General features: G+C 37.1%; 2 protein-coding genes across 2 annotated transcripts; one reads left to right on the forward strand and one right to left on the reverse strand.

The window, feature by feature from the left end:
• Nucleotides 1-312: 312 nt before the first annotated feature.
• On the reverse strand, nt 313-15,924 carry LOC113238495 (tankyrase-2-like; the record flags this gene model as incomplete). The annotated part of the gene is made up of 6 exons (XM_026475320.1): nt 15,608-15,924; nt 13,142-13,279; nt 12,016-12,139; nt 9,722-9,862; nt 3,565-3,718; nt 313-381 (listed from the first exon to the last, which is right to left on the reverse strand). Coding segments are annotated over exons 3-6 (479 nt in total), but the record flags the coding sequence as incomplete, so codon positions are not given.
• Nucleotides 15,925-20,722: 4,798 nt separating this feature from the next.
• On the forward strand, nt 20,723-21,307 carry LOC113238496 (the record flags this gene model as incomplete). Its single annotated transcript, XM_026475321.1, has 1 exon — nt 20,723-21,307. A coding segment is annotated over exon 1 (585 nt), but the record flags the coding sequence as incomplete, so codon positions are not given.
• Between the last annotated feature and the right edge of the window lie 3,807 nt (nt 21,308-25,114).

Raw genomic sequence — 25,114 nt, forward strand, 5'->3', positions numbered from 1 at the left:
TCTTTGTAATTATAACAGTTAAAAATAGTTTATTTTCAATACGAATATCACATTGAATTCGAATAACTATAACCTTGCCTTTTTTTAAGATGGAGTACAATGACAGTAGATTGCGCAAAAGTGTTGCCCGCTTGCAAGCAGCTAGTGATTGCAGTCGATAAACATTCTATCGATTATCGACGATGACGTTTATGCAATAAAGCGTAACCAACAATCATCATCGATAGTCTGCATTTTTTGAAGACGGAGATGTCATTTTACTCCGTCTTTAAAAAATACAGACTATAAATAAAAACGACTTAAATAACATACCCTTTGTCTTTAGCGTGAACATCAGCACCCCTCTGTAGTAAAAGCTGTGCTAAAGCTAGGCGGTTGTATCTGTAACAAATTGTATGAAAATTGTAATAATTATAAGAGACATTACAAAATGGGGCCTGAAAGTGACTGGTGGTTAGTTGCTGGCGGTACAAGACCGGGAGACTCCGAAAGAGTTCGTCCAGGGAAGTGCTGCCACCTTACCTATTTTTCCCGCCAAGCAGTAATGTCAGCATTACTGTGTTCCGGTTTTGAAGGGTAAGGGTGCTGGTGAAATTACAGGCACATAAGTCTGGGACAACCTATGTGTAAGGTGGCGGGCGCAGTGGCAGTGCCCCTCAGATCTTTGCGATTTAAAGCTCTGAGTGGCACTGCAATTGTAATGGACAGGTGTGTCGTTTACCATACAGACGCTCGACTTATATATTCTTTATTGCACCAAATAAATACAACAGACATATTAGATTCACAGAAAGTGAGCAAAGGTGAACTTATCGCTAAAATAGATCTCTTCCAGCCAACTCAGGGCAGTGAGAGCTAAGGTTATAAGCGAGCAATAGCGTGCAAGAGACAGTGCGGAAGAAATATATATATACTTTATTAAGTACATAAATAAAAATACCATTACCATATACCGATACCATTACTTGCATAAATATTATAACGGATCATAATAAATGGCATCAATATGTAAATAGTGTAATATATACACATAGGTACATTTATATATATATAAGTATGTAAAAATATACAATAAGATACTTATTCGTCCCGTCACTTGATATTATAAAATAAAAAATGCTCAGGGGGAGGCTGAAAAAACGAACACGGGAAATTTGTCATTTATGGACCATGCTAAGTAAGTAAGAAAATTCATTACTGTCCACTTCTATAAACTTTTAAATCTATCTACTAACAATGAACTTAGTTAACAGGCAAAAGAAAGACACATATAGCCCACTGCCCAGTGTTCGTAATTTCGAGAATTAAAAATACCTACCTGTACCGTGTACTAGTTAAAAAAAGAAATAGGTGGTAAAATAAACTAAATTGATTTGGTATTATTTTGTGTTTTTTCGTCTTTTTTATATTTTCGTCGCGGAAATTAATTCTAGTGAGAAGAGCGATAACGAAAATACAGAATGGAAACTCTTGTGTTAAATTAGCAAGAGGCAATATTAACCACGAAAAACTGTTTGGCGTCTACGAAAAACTGTTTGGCGTCTACAAACAAAGTAAGATACATGAAAACTTATGAAATTTTCATGCGCTGCAGAACCTCATGAATCAACTTTCGGAAGTTCAGCAGATTATTATTAATATGGCTGGACAAACATCAAATATTACTTTTGAAATTAATTAATATTATTTAACCTTTTCTATTAAACTCTTTAGTCTTTTATTATTTCCTCGCCGTCTTTGAGAAAAGCACTATATAAGCCTCAGCGGAAACGGGGATTGCTTGCTCTCGTAACTCAAACCCGTCCAGTAATCCCTTACTTCCTACTTACTTATAAGAAGATTATTAATGCAAAACGACCGTACTGCACCGTATTATTGCTCTTACCAACTGAGCTACGGGTCAAGTTATTGAGTTGTCGAAATTCTCCTATGTGTTTTTGTTAAAGGTCTTTGTAATGGATATTTCGGCATTCTGCACCGCTAGTAACATCTAGAAATTTTAGAATTTTTGTCTGTATAATCTTTGTGTCATCATCATAAGAAAAACTAGTAGAGTTATTTGACGAAAAAAAAAATCGATAGTACAGTGTATTGATTTGCATTCTCACCATATTTAAGAAATTAATAATAGAAATAATGCTAAATCATCAAAAAAAATAAAAAAAAAATTTCTGCTCAATATTCTGACTTATTGTATCTAGTAAAGTTTTGCAAAATTGTCTCAAGTCATATGCACCACACAAGGGTCACCAGCTTCACCGAGCGATACGTAATCTTTCTCGATCGCTTATTTACCTATTTTCTAAATTATGATTATTTACATTAATTAGAAAAGTTGAGTGAAAAAAGCTTTTTGTAACTTAGATTTGGTACTTACCAACTTTAGGTTACATGAAAGTATTGCTAGAAGTACCTAACTCCACAGTCACTGCAGAGATTCCCACGTGTGTTTCGGTTCAATATTAGACTCCACAACTTTGCAAGCAGAAACTTCGACACTCGTACCCGCGTAAACTAAACGTTTCACATATTGCCATAAGAATAGACACGCGCTTGTACCTCGACTTCGTTTCAATCAATTTTAAACAAAAAGTAAACAAACAAGTCACTGACTTGACCATTGACGGTTTGGCGATAGCCAATTGTAATTCAAACTAAAACTGATTATTTAATTGAATGAATCGATTGGTTTAATTGAGTCATACCAGCAGTTTTCCTTACATGAATAGAAAAATACATACCCTATAAAAGCATGTATTTAAAATTTCCGAAATCTTAATTTTAAATCCTCCTTCAAATCTTTACACTTAAGATTCTCATTCGATTGCGGTTGATATTTTCGAGTTACCAATCGATTACAAAAACTTTAATTGAATGAACGGAATGTTTTTTTTTCGCACAGCACTATGCAACCATAGACAAGTCATAGATGTATAGATGAAAAATAACCTCACTTTTGAACTACCATTTTTCAAATACCATTTTACGATTCTATTCAAATGAATATTGTTGGAAAAAGTGATGAGATATCAAGTTGAAAACTTCGAAATATAAGTGAAAGTGTTACTTATTCGATTTACTGAGTGATTGCTTTAGAATTTTAACCAAACAGGTTTGTTTACTTTTTGTAGGAAATGGATTGGAACAAACTATACTAACTCTTTTCTTTTTGCACTACTTACTCTTGTTTACAAACCAAACCAGGTGGCATTTCGTGACAGACTAGAATATAATGTACCTATGCGGGATGTCAGCGTGATGTAGACGCAGAACGGGAAGCAAGGTCGCATGATCTGCCAATCGCGCGCTCGATACTACACTTCCCCGCCGTCGCTACCCGCACTCACCACCAAATAGATCTAAAATGCGTTTCTTTCTGCGCATTTAAGGTGATTGTTCAAAATGTTTGCAAGTGCCGTGCAAGTCAATGACCTTTGGATCAAATTTGTTTACCGCAATTAAATTTAGTGATTTTTTAGTGTTTCGGATATACCTCTGTAAACATGGCGACAATGAAAATAGTTAATTTCTTAACTTGGTGGGTTTTGATCAAAAGAAACATACCCGGCAGCGAAATGCAAAGGTGTGGAATGTCGGCCGTCGACGTCTCTGCAGTTGACGAGACGCGGGCGCGCGTCGAGAATGGCGCGCGCCGTTTCGACGTCGCCGGTGCGCGCCGCCTCCAGCAGCCGCAGCGCCGCTGCGTTGGCGCACGAGTCTGCACGAAAACGTTTCCAACTTTTCAACTCTGATCGACAATGATAAAGATAAATTTATTCAGAATAGAATAGACATTTATTGCAATGCAACACAAAGATACAAAAAAAAATTATTGATAACACATACAAGCAAAACAAAATAAAAATAATTAAATTTTTATTGAATTGATATTCAATTATTTTTATTTCAAATTACTCCACTAGTTTGTTATAGTTATTAATACAAAGATCACGGCACGGTATGCTAGAAGCGTCGGTTCGAATCCGGCCGGATCGAAGGCATTTTTTTCTGAGTGTTCGATCTTTGTATTAATAATTATTAAAAAGCAAAAAAAAAATATGACGACTACAAATGTTGTAATGTCATTTGCGCGGTTGTGGCTTACGCAAAAGGAACTCATTCGGCTTATGCCACAGTCATAATTGACTGGCGCTGGTTTTCAATGAGAACTTGAGCCGAGATTAGTGATGGACGTGTGTGTCGCAAAATAAAAGAACTTAAAATAAACTACTTAAATATTTGTGTATGTGTTCTTTGAACATTGTGATGATTAGATCGTAAAAATAAGTCCCTGTAAGCATCTGAATCTATTACCTCTAAATATTCGCCGAAAAATCTTTGATATTGCGTATATTCTAAACATTATAAGTGGTAATGTTGACTGCTTTGACTTATTAGGTGATATTTCTTTCGGTGTACCTACTCGTTCTATGAGACACTATCACCCTATTGCAGTTCCCTTAGCGAGGACTAACTATAGACAAAATAGTTTTCTATGTAGAACTAGCAAGAGCTTGGAAAGTGTTGTAAGGGTTGTAACCCTAACTAGCCGTGAACAGGTTCACGGCAATGAAATGGGAAACTTTCGGTCCACAAAATTTATTAAAGAAGTAAAGTTTAAAGAAATGCTGTAACAATGTAAAGGTAAATGTAAAAAAACAGGTATAACAGTATAAAATACTCCCTACACTTTATTATTAAGGCACTTACCCCTAAATGGGCCGAGAAACTGAATTACAGAAATAGATACATGAAGGGTGTAGACTTTTTTTTTACTTTTAGAAATTATTACACATGATTAGCTTATTAACAGCTCTGACTATTGTGGCGGTCGAGCTGGGAGTGACCGTGGTACGAAAACAAAATGAGAAAGTGAAGGAAGATGGAACAATTGAAATTTAAATACAAGTAAAATAAAAAAAAATATACGTAACAAGAGGAGAGAGGAGGTGTAAGGAGATCACAGTCACAGTCTGCTGAGCAATCATGACCTGGAAGTTGATATATTCAATTGTAATGTTGATGCGCTAAAGCGTAAACTCATGGACATTCTATTTAGCTAACTTTATTAAATAATTTGTGATTAGCGCAGGTATTGGGTTGTTATATTTATGTAAGTGCATGATGTTAAGAAATACTGTTTATTGTCGTTTGTTTAATGCTTTTGTATGATTTGTTTGAAGATGTAGGTGGAAACCTGTAATTGGCTTTATGTTTATATTCCTGTTTTTATTAAATGTAAGAAGCTGTTGGTTTTCCATGAATAAATAAATAAATACATAAATAAACGTAAATTACATGCCTGTCCATGACAGTTGCAGTGCCACTCAGAACTTTAAATCGCAAAGATCTGAGGGGCACTACCACTGCGTTCGTCACCCCGAGACATAAGTTGACAAGTCCCATGTGCCTGTAATTTCACCAGCACCCTTACCCTTCAAAACCGGAAAACATTAATGGTAACATTACTGCTTGGAGGCAGAAATAGGTAATACTTGTAAACTCTCATGAATAATCCTCGACTCATTAGTTATCCAATTACTGAGCACAAATTCAATTAAATTGTAAATTTTTGTAAGTTCACGCATAATATACACTGTATTTAGGACTATGTTTATGAAAAATACAAAGAGGAGATATATTTTAATGTTTTTCATTTTAATTCAAAATCAAAATTGAACTCGATACTAGTGGGCCAACTGTCAAAATAAGAATAAAGAAGTCAATCATATTTACAATTCAGTCCTTTTTAAGAAAATTTTTATCTTCTTTCACAATCTATCGATAATACTATCGACAACAACTGTATGACTATTAAAAATTGTATGAAAACTGGCAACCCTACAAATGTCGTTTTACTCCGTCTTCAAAATACACAGATTACACATTCATCAATGATAATTATCACCTCTGACCACAGACATATATCTAGATATATGCCGCATGTGTACGTACGTACTTCGCGTGCTCAAGTAAGTGAAATTGACTTGCTTGCCGCTGCTACACTTCAGAACGCGCTCGACGGTTATCGTCGATAAACACCAGTCGAAAACGCGAAAAAGGCATACTTTGCCATTATAAACTGCAAAAGCACCATAACTGTGGGTAAACCGGGACGTTTCCTTCCAAGGCCAAGTGATTTTGTAATCAGAAGATGCGTAAGTTATTTTAAAAACAATTATTTTGGTTTTGTATGAATTTCGAGAAAACAAATATGAAACCGAGCGTATGCCTCATTTTTATAATACATTGCGACTTTTACTTGGTGCGATATATTTGTGATCCTTTGTTAATACACCATGAATATCGAACGAATGCACTTTTGTATAATGCATGCAGTTTCGTGGTACGGCCGCTTGTACAGTTCTTTGGCCAAATTTAACATTTAGTGATGTATACGTTAGGCAACACTGTTCTCGATTCTGATCGATTTTGAAAACAAAGGGACGGAAATTATTACGACCTTAGCAATATTATAAAAATATTCCATAACTCTTTTGTTATAACGTTTAGCAACGTTTCGTTTTTTTTTTTTTCAGTTTTGTATTATCTATAATCAGTAGTACCTGTAATTTCGATATTTTTTGCAGCACGTTGCCTCGAATGTCCGAATATAGTGAGCAAATAATTACACACATCGCCGGATATGTAGTATGAGTAATGCAAAGAATTAACAGTGCGCTGTCTTTTCAAAAACCTGGAGTTGGTCATATGAGTCATGTCAGCCGACGTGTTGCAGGGGGACGTGTGGTGGGATGGAATAGACATGTTCGGGATGCACACATGCGGGCCAGACTTGATTATCGACTGTGGGTGTCGGCTAACAAGCCCACATCAGGTAGCACATACGATCGAATGTCTCTAAGTCGTAAGATATTCAAAAGCAAAGTTAAGTGGTGTCAAAACCACCAAGAACAAATTAAGCTTGACATTATCGCTTCGCATCGTTTGTCTAAAAATTTTAGAAAATTTTGGAAGGCCACAAAAAAGCTTGATGTTAGGCCTGGTCTGCCTGTGAGTATCGGTGGGGCCACTGAGCCAGAGGCGATCGCGAACATGTTTGTTCAACATTTTATGGTGAAATCACCACTAGGCACGTCGCGGCGGGTGCTCGACGCAGAGATTTGTCAGGATGCTGATTTGGTTCGATTCACTGTCAATCAAGTCGCGCTGGTCATAAACAGAATGACGCGGGGTAAGTCACCAGGTCACGATGGTCTGAGCGTCGAGCACCTGCAGCACGCTGGAGCCCACCTCCCCAGAGTGCTCGCTTTATTTTTCTCGTTTTGCATGAGTCACTCTTATCTTCCTTCAGACCTTATGCGAACTATTGTAGTCCCGATAATTAAAAACAAAACAGGTGATATAGCTGATAAAGCGAACTATAGGCCTATCTCTCTGGCTACAGTACTGGCGAAGGTGCTCGACGGTCTGCTGAATTCTCGCCTTGATGAATATTTACATCTGCATGATGCTCAGTTCGGGTTCCGACCTGAATTGTCCACGGAGAGTGCAATTCTCAGCTTAAAACACACTGTCCAATATTACACGGAGCGTCGAACGCCAATTTACGCTTGTTTCCTGGACTTGTCGAGGGCGTTCGACCTCGTATCGTATGATGTGCTTTGGGACAAGCTGCGAAGAAATGGTGTTCCAGCTGAACTGTTGCGCATTTTCCAGTTTTGGTACCTTAACCAGATGAACAATGTTAGGTGGGCTGACAAGTTATCGGAGTCGTATGGGTTGGAATGCGGAGTGAGGCAGGGGGGACTCACCTCGCCCCGTCTATTTAACCTGTACATAAATGATCTGATTGTTAGGCTCAGCAACAAAAAAGTCGGGTGCCGTATAGATGATGTTTCTGTGAATAACATCAGCTATGCGGATGACATGGCGTTGCTGAGCCCGACGATTAGAGCTCTCAGGGAGTTACTTGGCACTTGTGAGGAGTACGCTAAAACACACGGCTTAATTTATAATGTGAAAAAGAGCGAATACATGGTTTTTGGGGCCGCCGGTGGCAAAATACCTGATTCCATACCGTCAATTAAACTTAACGGCAATGAACTGAAACGAGCTTACGCATTTAAATACCTTGGCCATTTTGTTACCGACGATCTCAAAGATAACTTAGATATTGAAAGGGAAAGAAGGGCGCTGGCAGTTAGAAGCAACATGTTGGCCCGGCGATTTGCACGTTGTAGTAAGCAAGTAAAAGTGACATTATTTAAAGCTTACTGTCAAGTCTTCTACGCGTGTAATCTATGGGCCAGCTTTACGCAGAGAGCTATAAGCGTCCTTCGAGTACAATATAATAACGGGTTCAGGATGCTGATGGGGCTGCCGCGGGCCTGCGGTGCCTCGGGTATGTTTGCGCAAGCTAGACTAGATGACTTTTATGCCATTATGCGCAAAAAGACTGCCTCGATGCTCTGCGGGCTGCGGGCCAGCCCCAACTCCATTCTGAACATTATGGCGGCGAGGTATGACTCGCCATGCATGCGCCACTTTGCCCAGGTGCTGATCAGCAGGAGATAATTTTTCTGTTGGTCAGACACTAATTGTTTAGATGTAAGTTTGTGCACTAACATAGATATAAGAATTCTATTGTTACTAACAAATTTGGACCAATGTAGTCTGTGAATTTAAATTTAATAATAATAATAATAATATGTATGAGTTCGTTGCTTTCGAGGACGAAGGTGGTCTAGTTTATTCCACCTAAGATGCTATCCAAATATGCAGAGTAGCAGTGTTAGAAATCCGAAAAATAATACACAAATCACAAAAATTTCACACGAGGCCGTCATTAAGTAAACCTCCTCTGATTAATAAGATTTTACTACATTTTGTCAGCAGTAACATTGTCATTTGTCTTGGTATTCATCAATTTGATCAATTACCAACAGAAAGCCATCTAGTAAAATTAATTAAGGCAGTCGCAAGTTCATATATTGACGTGCATATTCATTATTTAAGTTAATCGATAAGATCTTCTATTACAAAAAGATGTAATGTAATAAGCTCATTTTATTGGAAGGACAATAATTTCAATATTTGAAGTCAATTAAAAATTAAAGTCTGATTTTTTATAAGTAATCAAGATTTTTTAAAACAAGTCAAAAGAAAGGACTTAACTATCTTATTCTAGTATTTTTCTAATATGTTATTATTACGACTACTTGTAATCAACAAATACTTGAACAAAAATTATTCTATTTAGAATCGATTAATTGAATGGAATACGCGTAAACACGTCATAAGTTTAAAAACTATATTAAAAATATTTTGATCGAAAAATCATAATACAAAATTGAAGACTAAGTGTTAGATAAAGATGTATGGAAAGACGACGTGGCTCCAGAATCCACACAAATTTGATTCAAAGTGTATTTATTCCATAGCATTTAAGTTTACTTGAAAAGAACGGCCCCTAGAGTTTCTTGCTCGTTCTTCACAGAGAGGTCAGCGTAGTGAACGAGCAGTATCTTAAATGTGACGTTTTCAAGTGTACATTTATTTTACCTATGGAATAAATAATCTTTGACTTTGACTTTGAGTGGGTACAAAAAATGTGACACGCTTGGTTTTCATACAAATTGATGTACTTGCGGCGTCTATTTAGATATATATCTGTGCCTCTAACCCTGTTTGTTATCATAAAAAAGACACGAGTACCAGGCAATCAGAAATCTATAGAAGATAAAACATATCATCTCACCATCGGGTTGGCTGTAATGCGGCTCAGGTCTGGTGTCCGCGCCGCAAGCAAGCAACAGTCGGCACGCAGCTGCCGAGTCTCTTCTGGCTGCTAGAGATAGAGGACTTTCGCCACGAGCATCGCAGGCGTTTACTTTTGCTCCTGTTAAAAAAAATATACCATAAAGGTAAATGGCGAAAAGATGAGAACTGGTTCGATGCCGGAAGTTTATATGATCAATCATTGTCAGGGGTTGCGAACCTTCTTCGACTTCCATTTTAATTTGATAATGTAAACAATGTTTTACTACTACACTTTTGTACTGTTCTTGTACATGAATTCTACTAGCGTCCTCTAAATATCAACAACCTATTATACATTCCACTACTACGCTATAGTGTTGAGTTACTCATATACGAGGCAACTCGTTTGTACCACTCGCTTGGTTAGTTTGTCACAACACCTCATGTCATCAAAATGTCCCACCTCACACCTCACCTCATGTCACAATAAAAGGGCAAAATAAAATTCGCAATTCTTTATGCTATATCATAATACTTAAGTAAGAGAAAATGAGCTTAATATTCCCCGTCTGTTGAGTCATTGACGTAGGTGCAAACATTCTTACCACTACCTCACCTCATTTGAAGTAGGACAAAGTACCGCCGCATTTTTAAATAAATAAATTAAATATTCAAATTTTTCTTTGGACGCCATGTATACATCTATAGAAATTCTTGTTTTGACAATGTTAATGTTGTCTATATGCATTATTATAATAATATATACTAAACAAATACCTTTTATATTTACTTTGCAATAAAATGTAATGATTTAACTTTATAATTAAAGACAAAAGAATGATTACAATTAATAAAATCACAATTTGATTCTGCAAAGCCTTGTATTATTATTAAATCCAACAACTGCACAGACACCGCACATACATTTATTTTCTAAATACAAGATTATTGAAAAAATGCCAACAAAACTCAACTTAGATTATTATGAAACTGCATAGTATTAAATATTTATGAAAATGACATGGATACATATATTTAACACCAGGATTGTATACTTTTCACAGGTTGTAGATTGTTTACTTCCTTTGAAATAAAAGTATACAATTTTTAAAACGATGTCGTGATTACATATTTTTGAAAACAGGACAAGGTTACATATTTTTGAAATATCTAATGTTTACATATTTTCGAAAATATGTGAACGTATATATTTTCGAAAATATTGCATGCGACTGTACTCCCTCAAACTCATTGTAATTTCATGTCCTACCCAACACTACTACGCAAGGGTCTCCTCCGAAAATAATAATAATAATAGTAAAATAGTTTATTTATGTCAACTCATTAATAAGTAAAAATAAATGTAACTTCTACACAATGTTTAGTAACATTAGTGTGAGATACAAAACTGTGTATAGCTCAGGACAAAGGCGGACTGTTTCATAACGCCGCTGATATACAACTACAGCATGCCATGTTCATAAAAAGAAGAACTAACACACATTATCATTGTAGTTCTAAGATTTCAAGTCGATTATTAGATACGTACCACACACACGAATCGTTACATACATTTTTCCGTTACTATTACACACAGAGCACTATCCACACACAACTACACTACAATGCACGCCTCCAAGGTTTGCCTGGATAATAACCAATTAAAACATTTCTTACGGATAGCGCGTAATGACAAAGAAGCGGTTTTAGGTCCCCACGGACACTGGAAAGGTAAAAGCGTCTAACGTGCATTTGAAAAACAGTCAATAAAAATCATAACTCCAATTTTATTTGTTATACAGGATGGAACAGAACGACCGACAAAGCCGAAAACTGTGAATAGTCTTAAATATATACTTAATTGTACTGAAAGTCTTTTTGCTCTAAGTGTAGTTATAGTTTCCAAATTATTCAATGATAAAGATTTGCTTGAAAAGTCTGTATTGTCAACCCTACATTATAAAACACAGCTGTTTGGTGGCAACTACCTGGAGGTACTCAGGGCAAACCTGCGACAATGTCCGGACATAGCTTCCAACTTAAAGGGCAACTCACGTGGCCCGTGCGTCTCCTCGCATACAGGCCCTCAACTAGACCGCTCAGCTCAGGTCCTCCAGAGACGCCCAAAGGCGTATCACTGGCGGAGGGCTTGGCCCGGACGCCCGCCGTACCCTGGTCTTGCCGTCGAGCCCGTAGTCTCTCCGGAAAACCCTATCTCTCGGGTCGGTAGATAGGGACAAATCACTATCGAACAGTAGGACGGTACTATTAAGAAAATAAATGAACACTTACCGTGCCTTAATAACAAGTCCATAGCGTCCAAATGCGAGTGTTCCGTCGCCACGTGCAATGGCGTTTGGCCTTCTTTGTTTTTCTCGTTCACCCGAGCGCCTTTTCTTATTAACATCTCTAGGACCTGAACGGAAACGTTTCTGATTACTAAAGGATACATTTATAAAAAAAAGACCTCAAAAGTATGTGGAATTACATCTATTTTCAAAGTTTTATTAAAATCGGTTTTCGTCGTCGCACCCCTCATGGACGAATGGCCTAAATGGAGTTACGTCAAAAATGTTTATTGCTCCATTAGATACAGAAAAATATAACCCACATCCTCTCCAATTCTTATAGCTCCATCGACAATATTAGTCAATAGAGTTACAAGGGTGGGAAGTGACGGAACGAACAAGTCGTGCTTGTTTAGCGACACGCCTGTCCATAACAGTTGCAGTGCCACTCACAGCTTTAAATGGCAAAGATCTGAGGGGCACTGCCCCTGCGCCCGTCACCCTGAGACATAAGTTGCCAAGTCCCATGTACCTGTAATTCATTGAGTATATAACTAGAAATAAAGACGAAATGTCATTTAATTTGTTTAAAAACTATTCTGCCAAATCACTAAGGTGACAACTGCACGCCGATTGACCAGCCCGAATTCGAAACAATTGACGGGTGTTGTTGATCGACCAGTTTAACTTGAGCATTGCTATAAAAAATTTAAAAATTACATACTTAATTACCAATGAAATGTGATTTCGTTTGTTTTGTAATTAGATGTTTTGCTGTTTTTCCTACACCACCGAATGGAACATCCCCCCACAGTTAGAGATATTATCTTTATTACAATAAACACAGAATATTTTTAGAATATACGGAGACGTACACACAGGTCAGTTGTTGGCGCTGTACTATTTCAGCTTTCTAATTTGTATATTCAGCGCTCACGAGAGTTGTTATTTAAAATGATATAAGGCCCATTTGCCTGATGAATTGCCAGGGATGGATGGCCATTATTGCTTCTCTATTTCTGGTTATATACTAGATGCTGTAATTTCACCACCTCTCTTACCAAAACCGAAACACAATCTTATTATAGAACCGTATTCAATGCCCCTAAAATGAATTTGTTACTAAATACCTGCTTCCGTTTAGGATAGACGCTCGCTGCAGCACCGTGTAGCGGTCGGTCACCATTGCCGAGATGCTGGAACTCGAGTAGCGCCTCCGTAGAACATTCCGAAGTGGTGGTACTGCTACTCACTGACGCTTGGGTACTCTGGAATTTAATTTGAGGCTGTCAGTGCAAAAGTTTTTCTACATAACTTTTTTATAAAAAAACCTCCTCCAGACCTCCAAGTTCGTGGAATTACATCTATTTGTCAAGTTTTATTGGAATTGGTTACCGGTAAGTGCGCGAACCCGGATTCGTGCCCTAGTTTGCCACTCTTGGAGGTGGAACATTTTCTTCAAATTTAAATGGGATCAATACTGAACTACCCTCTTTCCAACAAAATCGGTTCACAAATGCCGTTGTAATCGCGTTACATACACACAAATCAATACAGACAAATTTGGAACCTCCTCCATATTTGAAGTCGGTTATCATATTCGTTTTTCATTTTTAAGTATAGTCTGTCTTTTTTGAAGTTTGAGTAAAATGAAAGTTCATTGTACAAAAGTGTTGCCCTCTTGCAAGAGGCTAGTGATTGCAGTCGATAAAATAGTCTATCGACTATCGATAGAATGTTAGTCACGCTTATGCAATAAGTAGCCGACCTTGTCTTTGAATAATCGGCCCATTATTCGTACAACTTCGTTTCAGACAAGTGAATTGTCAATGTTTGTAACTTCATACATACATTACATCTAGAACTAATACAACTATTCCAAATACAAAGAGGAGACATATTTAAAGTATTTCATTTAATTGAATATATATATTCAAATATATTAAAAAATATATAAAAACACTGAATAGCTACATCTCTAGCCGGGGCTGATAGCTGTAAAGGTATCTGACTGGGTGACGAAATACTTTCATAGATTTTTCATAGATGGCGCTACGGCTAAAAGTCGTTGAAAAACCAAATACAAAGACAACAAGTACATACAAAAATTCGTGAGGTCCGCTGGTTCGTTCCGTGGCTTAGTTGGTATAGCGTCTGGCACTGTATGCTAGAAGACATCGATTCGAATCTGGCCAGATCGAAGGAATTTTTCCAGAGTGTTCTTCTTCTTTCTATCTTTCTTATTTTATTTATTTATTCTATCTTTGTATTAATAATTATATTAAAAAAAAATTGCTTTCGATACTAGTAGGCCAACTGTCAAAACAAGACTAAAGAAGGCATTAACGCAATTAAAGTCTGTTCCAATTAATTATGTCTGAAAAGTACACAAACCGGTTTGGTTAAAATTCTAAAGCAATCACTCAGTAAATGGAATAAGTAACACTTTCACGTATATTTTGAACATTTCGACTTGATATCTCATAATTTTTTCCAGCAATATTCATTTGAATAACATTGTGTGTTAAAAATGTTACTTGAAAAATGTTCGTTCAAAAGTGAGGTTAGTAACCAAATATAGATTTGTGAATAGTCTATGGTTGCATTGGGCAGTACGAAAATTACTCATTCGGTCAATTAAAGTTTTTATAATCGATAAGTGATTCGATAATGAAAAATTTTATCACAATTGAACGAATATATAAGTGTAAGATTTGAAGGAGGATTTAAAATTAGATTTCGGAAATTAAATTTGCTTTTATAGATTACGTAAGAAAAAATTTCTAATCTCATGTATAAAATACCATATACTCAGTATTGAATCACATATTTTTGTGTAGTAATCAGCAGCGAAATCGCAAATCCCATTTTATTATATAAAACCCAGGTATTAGAACTGATTCAATTAAACAAATCGATTCATTCAATTATTTAATCGATTTGTAGTTGGCAGTACAATTGAATAGAATAGAATAGAATAGAAGTCGTTTATTACTACGCCACAACAAAAATATACACAGTAATAAAATGAAGACAAAAAAAAAGATGAAGCTACATTAAAACAAAAAATTAAAATAAAAATAACTGGAAAAAAAAGGAACAAAAATAACATCATACACATCAACAAAGCAAACATGAAATATTTAACACAATTAGACTAAGTGTCATGTGTGCGGCTGTGGCGTAAGTAACAGGATCCCACTCAGCTATTGTCACCACCGAGGAAAGGCTGTGACGCTGATTTTCAGTGGGCCCTAAAACCGAGTGAGTACCGGACGTGTGTGTCGCAATTGGTCATCACTAAACTATCTATGGTCGAGTCAATGATCTGTTTGTTTACTTTTCTGGTACATTGGATTGGAACAAACCATAGAATTAGAACGTTGTAAAATTCCGAATTCTTTGAATTTTTGGCAAAATTTTACCTTCTTTCACAATCTATCGATAAAACTGTTGACAACAACTACATGACTATTTCAAATTTTATGAAAACTGGCAATCACGCAAATGTCGCTCCATCTTCAAAAAAGACAAACCATAAATGGATGCTATTTTCATGTAGAAAAAAAATTATTTATTAAATTTTATATACATACCTGATTCTGACTGCTACTGGAATTAGCGGAAGACAGTAACTTTTTGACTCGTGCCGGCTCTGCAAGTCGGCACGCTTCTAGCAAACAGTAGCCCCTGTATTCGTCTGCGAAATAAAAGAACAAAATAGTATCAACATACAAGGGGAGGAAAAAATTATTGATCCAAAAAGTAGTGACGTCACAACATGGCCGCAAAAGTCAAAACTAGTGGTAAACGCAAAGTAAACCGCCTGTTTTTTTTATGACACCAAGTGACCGGACGAGCAAGTCATGCGCCTGGTGGTAAGCGACACGACTGACCATTCTCAGGTATTACGCGGCGAGTCGGACTGTCCTGAGCTAGTGGGACAGCTTGTAAGGCTCTTTGTCCCAGACATTCCTAAAACAGTTTTAAGAGCGCGACGTCGTGAACTATTCACAATCCCACCGGTGCGTACCGTATCGCGCAGGAACTCACCACTGCTCCGTGCCCTCGCAATGCTCAATCAACTCTTGCCATCAGCACCGGAGTGTGATCTGTTTGCATGGCGAAGGGCGGCTGTGTGTTGTGAATGCCTGAGATTTTGTGAAGCGATGGATGATAGTGAGTCAAGTATAATGCTATAGTTTAATTTATTATTTCAGTCTGTTTTTTTTTTTCATTTTTATTGTTATTTTTTAATTAGTTTGGTTTCACGGCGTATTGGTTATGGAACTGTAATGCCGTGTAAACATATTTACAATAAATAAATAAATAAATAGCAGTTGCAGTGCGACTCACTGGTTTAAACTACAAAATCTGAAGGTCACTGCCACTACGCCTCTCACCCAGAGACATAGTCAAAGTGAAAATCATATAATCATTACTTCATGGTAAGCAAATTACACTTGAGATCGTCATACTAATTAAACTCCATTGCTCATTCGTAAGGCAGATTTCCCTGAGAAGAATGAGCAAGAAACTGTAGGGTTTACAATATTTATTTCAAACTTAGATTGAGACTACCTGCAATTGTTAAACGGGTCAATACGGGTCAATATCATGGATTCTTAATAATAATAATTTATTTATTTGTGAAAACACGGGGGTCTACCACAACCTCTTAAAACAATATTACTGTTCAGGACGAAAAAGTGTTCGCGCTCATGTGATTTGTTGTGTAATTTATAAGATTGTGATTGGTATTTGCTATTGTTGTACATATTAGTTGTAAGTCTTATTAGAATAAGTTCTTTTTTTTAAATATACAGAGTGTTATGTACAATTTCTAGTAAATAAATGAGAGGCAGGCGGGTCTTGCTTGGAATCTTTACAGTTCTCCCGTCCCGCTCCTACATTGATGCCGTCCTGCTCGCACAATTAAAAGTACGGCAGGTTAATAATAATATAAAAGACGTAGCGTTGGCAGTAGGACGGTATTCCAAATCTGACCGCGATCTAAGCAAGATCAAGAAGCTCAGGAAGAATTCTCAACCAGGCATTTTCTCTGCAGTCCCACGTTGTCCTCCTCAATTGTGGGTCGTCGAAGGGGCCCACAATTATTTTAACCTTACATTGACTTTTCATACCATAACGCGCTTAAAGTAAACTTATTGTAATGTTAAAACTATGATGTTTTATTGGCAGCTTTGTGACTATTCATTCACTCAGTTCGTACTATGACGCGACTTTAACATTAAAGAGCAATATTACCTAATATTGCTCTTATGTCAAATTTAGCAATCTTAATATAGTTACACGGATGCAATGGAAACAATATTATTTTCAGTTTTATTGTCTTTTATTAGTATAAGTTGAACTTATTTATTTACATAAATCTATTCAATATTTTGTTTATTTTTTATTTAATAGCACATAGTAAATAATTTTACGTTAAATAAAAATACGCGATGTTTATTTCGTAAAATTATAACAGCGCCATCTATATGCCCCTTGGCGAAAGTAACAGTTGACACTAGACTATAGTTCCGAATTCACAACGTGACTACCAAGACTCAGCTTGTTTTATTTATTTTTCTTCATGAAAATTTTTATTTATTTATTTATTTATTTTTATTAAGCATACATTACAGACTAAAGTCATTGATTACACGTAATTTAGGTTAACAAGGGGAGTTCAGACAGTAGTCCACAGATATGTATACAAAGTTAGTTCTTAAAATGTTAACATCCAGTAAATAACAAATTATGAATTTAAAGGAATACTTAAACTACACAAACAACTAACACACTAACAACATGTACAACCAGATAAGTGACTAAGTACATGTAATATAAAAAAATAAAATAAAACAAAAGATAGATACAATATATAAAATAAAATAAAATAAAATAAAAGTGAAACTGCAACAACCACGACAATATCATCCAACCATTTTACAGATATCGCTATGGAACTTATAATAGCGACTGTTGAAAATGTCAATTACAGAATTGACAGCTGTGAGGTCATTGTACCCCCGACACATACGGGTGATGGGGTTAAAGAAGGAGGTATTGTTGCTGTACACGCACAAATTAAAGGTCCTAGGATTACGGAAGCGGTAGATAATGTTGAAGTTGATTAAAGAAAGAAGAACAGGGGAATCGATTTTAGAGTGAATAATTTTGTAAAGTGTAAGAATTTCGGATCGTTTACGTCTAACTTCCAGGGTGTTTAGTTTAAATTTTTCTAATAGATTTGTATAATCAGTGACGATACGACTAAGGTTGTATCTATATGATATCAACTTTAAACAACGCTTTTGCACACGTTCTATGTGGTCGACGTGAACGGTATAGTAGGGAGACCAGACCACACCGTTGCACTCAAGAATACTACGAACAAGCGAACAATATAATAAAACAATGCTTGTGGGATTTTTAAAATTTTTTGTAATTCTAGAAATAAAACCCAGCAATCGTGAGCTTCTGTTAACTATGCTATCATAATGAAGTCTGAAAGTTAACCTATCGTCAAAGTAAACTTATTAATAGTCAAATATTTATTAAAATCAATTAAAGTTTATTATAAATTTCGTGTTATTTGATAGATATTACATATATGTATCACTTGCAGTGTTGGTGAATACTTCCCATGTCATTTCAGTGAATTTTAGTACATACCTGCCAGCAGACCTTTGGACTTTTGTAATATTTTGCACTGTCACTACATAACGGAACAATTAAAACTTAATTATTATTATTGGAAACATCAATTTCGTCATGGCAACTTATAGTAACATCCTGGAGATGCAAAAGAACTTGGAGACATCATTGATGCAGCGATTTGCTGAGTTTGATGCTGCACTGAAAGCTGCGTCACCTCAAGCGCACACCATTGGCAGCCTCACCACGGAGTTCCTATCATTTAAAGATCAGGTAGGCTGCATTCTGCAGCTGCTTAGGCAGCAGATTTCTAGTCTCAGCAACACTGTTGATTCCATAGAAATGCGGCACAGGAGGAAATATTTGCTGTTTGGTGGTGTGCCGGAAGCAACTGATGAGGACATTGTAGGCACAATTGAGAACATCTGCCAAAAAACTCTTCATTTGCCAAATGTTACTCGCAGGTCCATTGTTGCTTGTCACAGACTTGGGGGGGTTATTGAGGGCCGGCCTCGACATGTACTGGTGAGGTTTGCTGAGCTGGACATGCGTAACTCTGTGTGGTCAAAGAAAACTGCACTGAAGGGCTCTTCCATAGTGGTCACCGAGTTTTTGACAAAGCAGAGACAGGCGGTGTTCCTTGCAGCGCGTAGGCATTTCGGAATGCGTAATGTCTGGACTGCTGATGGGAACATTAATGTGAAGCTGCCAAGCGGTAAGAAACACCGCCTGACCACCACCGAGCAACTGGGTGTGTTAACTGCGTCGCATGCCCCTGTGACGACTCCGGCATCCACCGTGTCTCGTGCGACTGCTGCGCCAGCGCCGGCTGGTCCGCCAAAGGGAGCCGCAAAGAAGGTGGGGGAGCGTCGAGCTCGGCGAGAAATTTAATAACTTTCTTAATTATATATTGTTACTTTGTGTAGTTTGTAATGTGCCCGTCATTTTCTTTTTTAACTTCGAATCGCAGCCGAACTGTACATAAATACAGATTCCCTTTAGTTTTCCACATATCTTTGAAACCTTCTATTCAAACCTGTAATCTTGTGTTCATTTCATTCTATTTAGTTGTAACAACTTAGGTACCGACACGATGAAAGTTTAATTTTAATTATTTACGTAAGGTAGGTTTGTTTCATTTTTTAATTTCAACAAAAGTAATTAAGGTAGGCTAGACACTCTGTAAAAATTTGATTATTTTTGTTTTTGATTTTGACAGCTGGTAGTAGTTCGGTTGCGTTCAGAAATTGTTCATGGAATGCTTTTTTTTTTTTGTTTACTGGCGGCGGGCCGATAACCAATGTAACTTGTTTTATGTTTTAAAGTCTTATAGTTTTTAATTTACGGTCGACTGGTGGGTTACACAGAACCCATACTTCGAAACTTTTTTTTTTATATATTATTATATTTTATTAAATTTATTTTATATTAAGTATTATTTTTTATACAATTAATATTTATTTATTATACGTCTATTTATACCTACGCAACACGTAATGTCAGATGATGACTCTTTTTACTCAGCTTGCAACTCGCCTTCGTCTTTTCTTTCTATTGATAGCTCAGAATCTGAGTTTCATAATACTGCTACCCTTGGCGATTCATTAACGCGCGAATTCCAAAACTTCACGAACTTTCTAAACGTCTGTCATATAAATGCCCAAAGCATCCCTAGCCACTATAATGACCTACTTGATACTTTCTCCTCTTCTAATATTCATGCTATTCTGATTTCAGAAACATGGCTTAAACCAAACCTTGCTTCTACATCTTTTAGTCTTCCTGGTTTCATATTACTTCGCAATGACCGCACGGGAAAGGGTGGCGGAGGCGTTGCCATTTACATCCGTAATGACGTTCCTTTCAAAATTCTTTCTTCTTCTCCCTCTCTATACTCCAGTTCTTTGGAACACTTGCTCATCGAGATCAAGGTAAAGGGTATAAAAGTGGCTCTAGGGGTTGTGTATTGTCCTCCTTCTATAGATTACTTCTCTTCGTTCGAAACTTTACTCTCATCTCTTAGTACTGAATACACTCATCAAATAATCATGGGCGATTTTAATACAGACCTCGTGAAAGACAGCATGAGAGCTCGCACTTTGAAAGCAGTGATTGAATCTGTAGCTTTAACCATTCTACCTCTTGAGCCTACTCATCACAACGTAGACGCGTCGGATACCTGGCTAGATCTTATACTTGCCTCCTCTATTGATCACGTGGGTAAGGCTGGACAATTTTTGGCACCAGGTTTTTCACGACATGACCTCATTTATTTGAGCTACAAAATTAAACCACTTAAGGCCCAGCCTGCTACAATTCAACTACGTAGTTTCGCGAGACTTGACATGGAAGTGTTAAAAAAGGACGCGCAGGCTTTTGATTGGGGCCCTACGTTGTCAGCATCAACAGTAGATGAGGCGGTGTTTTCATTAAACTCCGCAGTTCTGAAACTTTTTGACACTCACGCGCCAATTCGATCTGTCAAACTAAAGCGCCCTCCTGCGCCATGGATAACTCGAGCAGTCCGTATTGCAATGACAAGACGAGATCGTGCGTTTAGAAAATACAAGCGCGACCGATGTGAGGAAAATTGGCTCCGTTTTAAAGCTGCAAGAAATAGGTGTAATCAGATGGTAAGAGCAGCCAAACGTAAACATATTTATGAAAATATTTTACATTCTTCCCCCGTTAACACCTGGAAATTTCTAAAATCTATTGGTGTAGGTAAACCGCAAAGTTCGTACAATATAACTTCTTCCTTCTCCTTAAATGAGCTGAATACTCACTTTGCCAAAACTGCAACTTTAGACACCAACACCAAACAGCAAAGTATTGCATTTATTAGAGCACTGCCCAAAATTTCAAATTCTGTTTTTATTTTCACCTCAGTAACTGAAGATGAGGTCAGGAAAGTGGTTTTGTCAATCAAATCTAATGCTGTTGGGCACGATGACGTAAGTAGAATTATGGTTATGTGTATTTTAGAATGTATACTCCCTATTATCACGCACGTAGTTAATTTCTCGATGATGACTGGGGCTTTTCCTTCTCTGTGGCGAAATGCTCATGTAATCCCTCTTCCAAAAGTTACTAACCCCAGCCTCCTCAAGCATTACCGTCCCATCTCAATTCTTCCTTTTCTTTCTAAAGTCTTAGAGGCTGTCGTTCACAAACAATTGTCTGCCTATGTTTACTCAAACAATATCCTTTCTCCATTTCAATCAGGTTTTCGACCAGGTCATAGTACTTCTACTGCATTGCTAAAGATTGTTGAGGATGTAAGGAGGGGCATGGACTGTACTCTACTTACTGTGCTGGTCCTAATTGACTTCTCCAATGCATTCAACGTCGTGGATCATGACCTTCTCCTTGCTACCTTAGACCACCTAAACATCTCTTCAATGGCAGCTCAATGGTTCTCTTCTTATCTCCGCGATCGCCAACAAGCGATTCGTATTGATCGCTCGTTCTCAGAATGGTGTAAACTCACTTCCGGGGTACCTCAGGGCGGAATTCTCTCTCCTCTCTTGTTTTCTATTTTCATAAATCTGATTACGTCCAGCATCAAATGTTCTTACCACCTGTATGCCGACGACTTGCAGCTTTATACCGAGGTTAATGTCGGTGGCATAAGTGATGCAAATGTATTAATTAATGATGACCTTCATCGCGTCTCGGTTTGGTCCCAAAGGTTTGGTATCAATGTCAACCCTTCCAAGTGTCAAGCCATCATCCTTGGAAGCTCACGCCTTTTTTCGTCTTGTGATCTGTCGTGCGTGCCACCAATAATGTATGAGAACGTAGTGATTCCTCTGTCAAATCAGGTAAAGAACCTGGGGCTTATTATTGACACAGGCCTTACGTGGGATTCCCAGGTATCTGACGTTTGTCGTAGGGTTACAGATACACTAAGAGCTCTATACAGGTTCAAGAACTTTCTTCCAATTAAAACCAAAACTCTCCTTGTTCAAGCTCTAGTGTTGCCTGTGATTGATTATGCTGACGTGTGTTACAGTAACATCTCTCAAGTCTTTTTGAATAGATTAGATCGTCTTCTTAACAACTGCATTAGGTTTATTTTTGGTCTGCGGAAGTATGACCATATATCTGCTTGTCGTCGTCAACTAAATTGGCTTCCCATCCGTGAACGCAGGTCCTTAAGAATTTTAACCACTCTTTTCTCCATCTTGTTCGACCCGGCTGCACCTGATTATCTTAAATGTTCATTTCAACTTCAAAACGCTCGGCCGGGTTGCGAATTTCGATCTTCCCGTAGCCTTAAGCTTTCCATTCCTTCTCATCGCACTGATTTTTTGTCTAATTCTTTTACCCTTCATGCAATTCGTCTTTGGAACGCGCTCCCGCTCCATATAAGACAAGCTCAGACCAAATTATCTTTCAAGCGCATGTTGCGCAAGCATCTGTTTGACAATAGTCAAAATTAAGACACTGTTTAATGTTGCTTTGGGTACATATATCATATTATTTATTATTATAATATATATATGTAAGTTTATTATGTATGTATAATAAGTATGTCTATTGTATGTTATTTATTTATACCATACAAATTATCGATTAGTTTTTCTTCTTTTTTTTATTCTAGTATTTCTATTTCTTCTTGTTTAAGTGTAGCACCAACCTATTGTGTTTTTTTTCTGTTTGGCCCAATGGTTGACTGGTAGAGAATGCCTTATGGCATTAAGTCCGCCATTTGTACTTCAGTGTATTGTACAATAAAGTTTAAATAAATAAAAATAAATAAATAAACTCCGAGGTCTTTAACACACGTTTCACGTACAAGAACTTTGTTCATTATGGTGTAATCAAAAGTAATTTTGTGAATACTTTTAGTGAAAGTGATGACGACACATTTATTAACATTGAGGAACATGCGGTTTAAAGTGCACCAATCATTAACAGAATCTAAATCACGTTGCAACTTGATTGCGTCTTCCACGCTAGTGATATTGGAATAAATTTTAAGATCGTCCGCATATAGCAAGCAGTTACAGTCTAAATTATCAATAAGGTCGTTAATAAACGCTACGAAAAAAAGTGGCCCAAGATGTGAGCCCTGAGGCACCCCAGAGGTCACCAGAACTGGAGAGGATAAGTCACCCCTCAAAGCAACAAGCTGGCTTCTATTGGAAAGGTAGGATTTTACCCAGCGCAATAAGTCACCATGTATTCCAAAGGTACTCAGTTTATTTAATAAAATGGAGTGATCTACCTTGTCGAATGCCTTAGAGAAATCGGTGTATACTGAGTCCACCTGAACTTTTTTAGCAAAAGCAGAACAAAGAAAGTGTTTGTATTCTAACAGGTTACTAGTGGTCGATCTCAGTTTGATAAAACCATGCTGTCGTGGAGATATAAAAGGTTTGAGATGGTGGTATAAAGCATCATATACTACTGATTCAAAAATTTTTGAAAAGCAAGACAAAATACTAATCGGTCGATAATTTTCACACTTGGATTTGTCACCGGCTTTTGCAAATGCGGAATAATTATTGAAATCAACGCAATTTTAATAGATTTTATTATTACAAACTTTTCTTTTTTTAACAGTAAAAATTCTCTGAATGTAAATAAATAAATAAATAAATAATAAATAATAAATAACGCACACACTCAACACTAGGGAAAACCCTGTGTCGCGGGTGCCATGGACACACACATAGACAACCACAAATTACACCCAAACCCACGAGAGAAATAATTGTAGGCTATACAACTATTTCTCCCGGCCCGGGAATCGAACCTGGGACCTCTGCGTGGCAGTCCGGCATGGTAACCGTTCGGCCACGGAGGCAGTTAAAAAATAACATTAAATACTTAAACATTATACTACGATAAGACGATTTGGAACATTAAAAAAGGAAGAGATGGCATTATATAGTTCACATAGCGTTATCTCTTTCCTATTTTTAGTAAGGAATAGACAATATTGGGAAATCATTCGTTCTTTCAATCACTTTTGTAATAACACATTACAGGTTCGTCATGGTACGAATATGAGTAATATTATAATAAGCTTACTTTAAGCCTACATTGAAAAAAGATTGTTTTTGGAAAGGTTATGGTGCCTGCCATATACCCCAGGTTATATAGAAGCCGACATGTACAAAATACGTATAGTTTCACTGTGTCCGGCCAAACAGTAGACGTACAAATATTGAAGGTATATATCGACCCCTCACACGTAAAGTATCGTATGTCAAAATTGCCAAGTTTGCAGGGGAGCCTTTTAAAGTTCTGAATTCACTGAAATAAGCATAACACGTTACTTTAGATTTCTCACTCTTATTCGGCAAATCTCGTTACACACGTTGAGTATCATAAAATCCTAGATATCGGTTAGATGATCTATTAGATGATCACTCTACGTGAGTAACAAGCTTTGCCGAATGAAACGGAGAACTTTAAAACACTCCCCT

This window comes from Hyposmocoma kahamanoa, unplaced genomic scaffold (assembly GCF_003589595.1).
Source record: "Hyposmocoma kahamanoa isolate Upper Pololo Valley unplaced genomic scaffold, ASM358959v1 96195, whole genome shotgun sequence".
NCBI classification, from domain to species: domain Eukaryota; kingdom Metazoa; phylum Arthropoda; class Insecta; order Lepidoptera; family Cosmopterigidae; genus Hyposmocoma; species Hyposmocoma kahamanoa.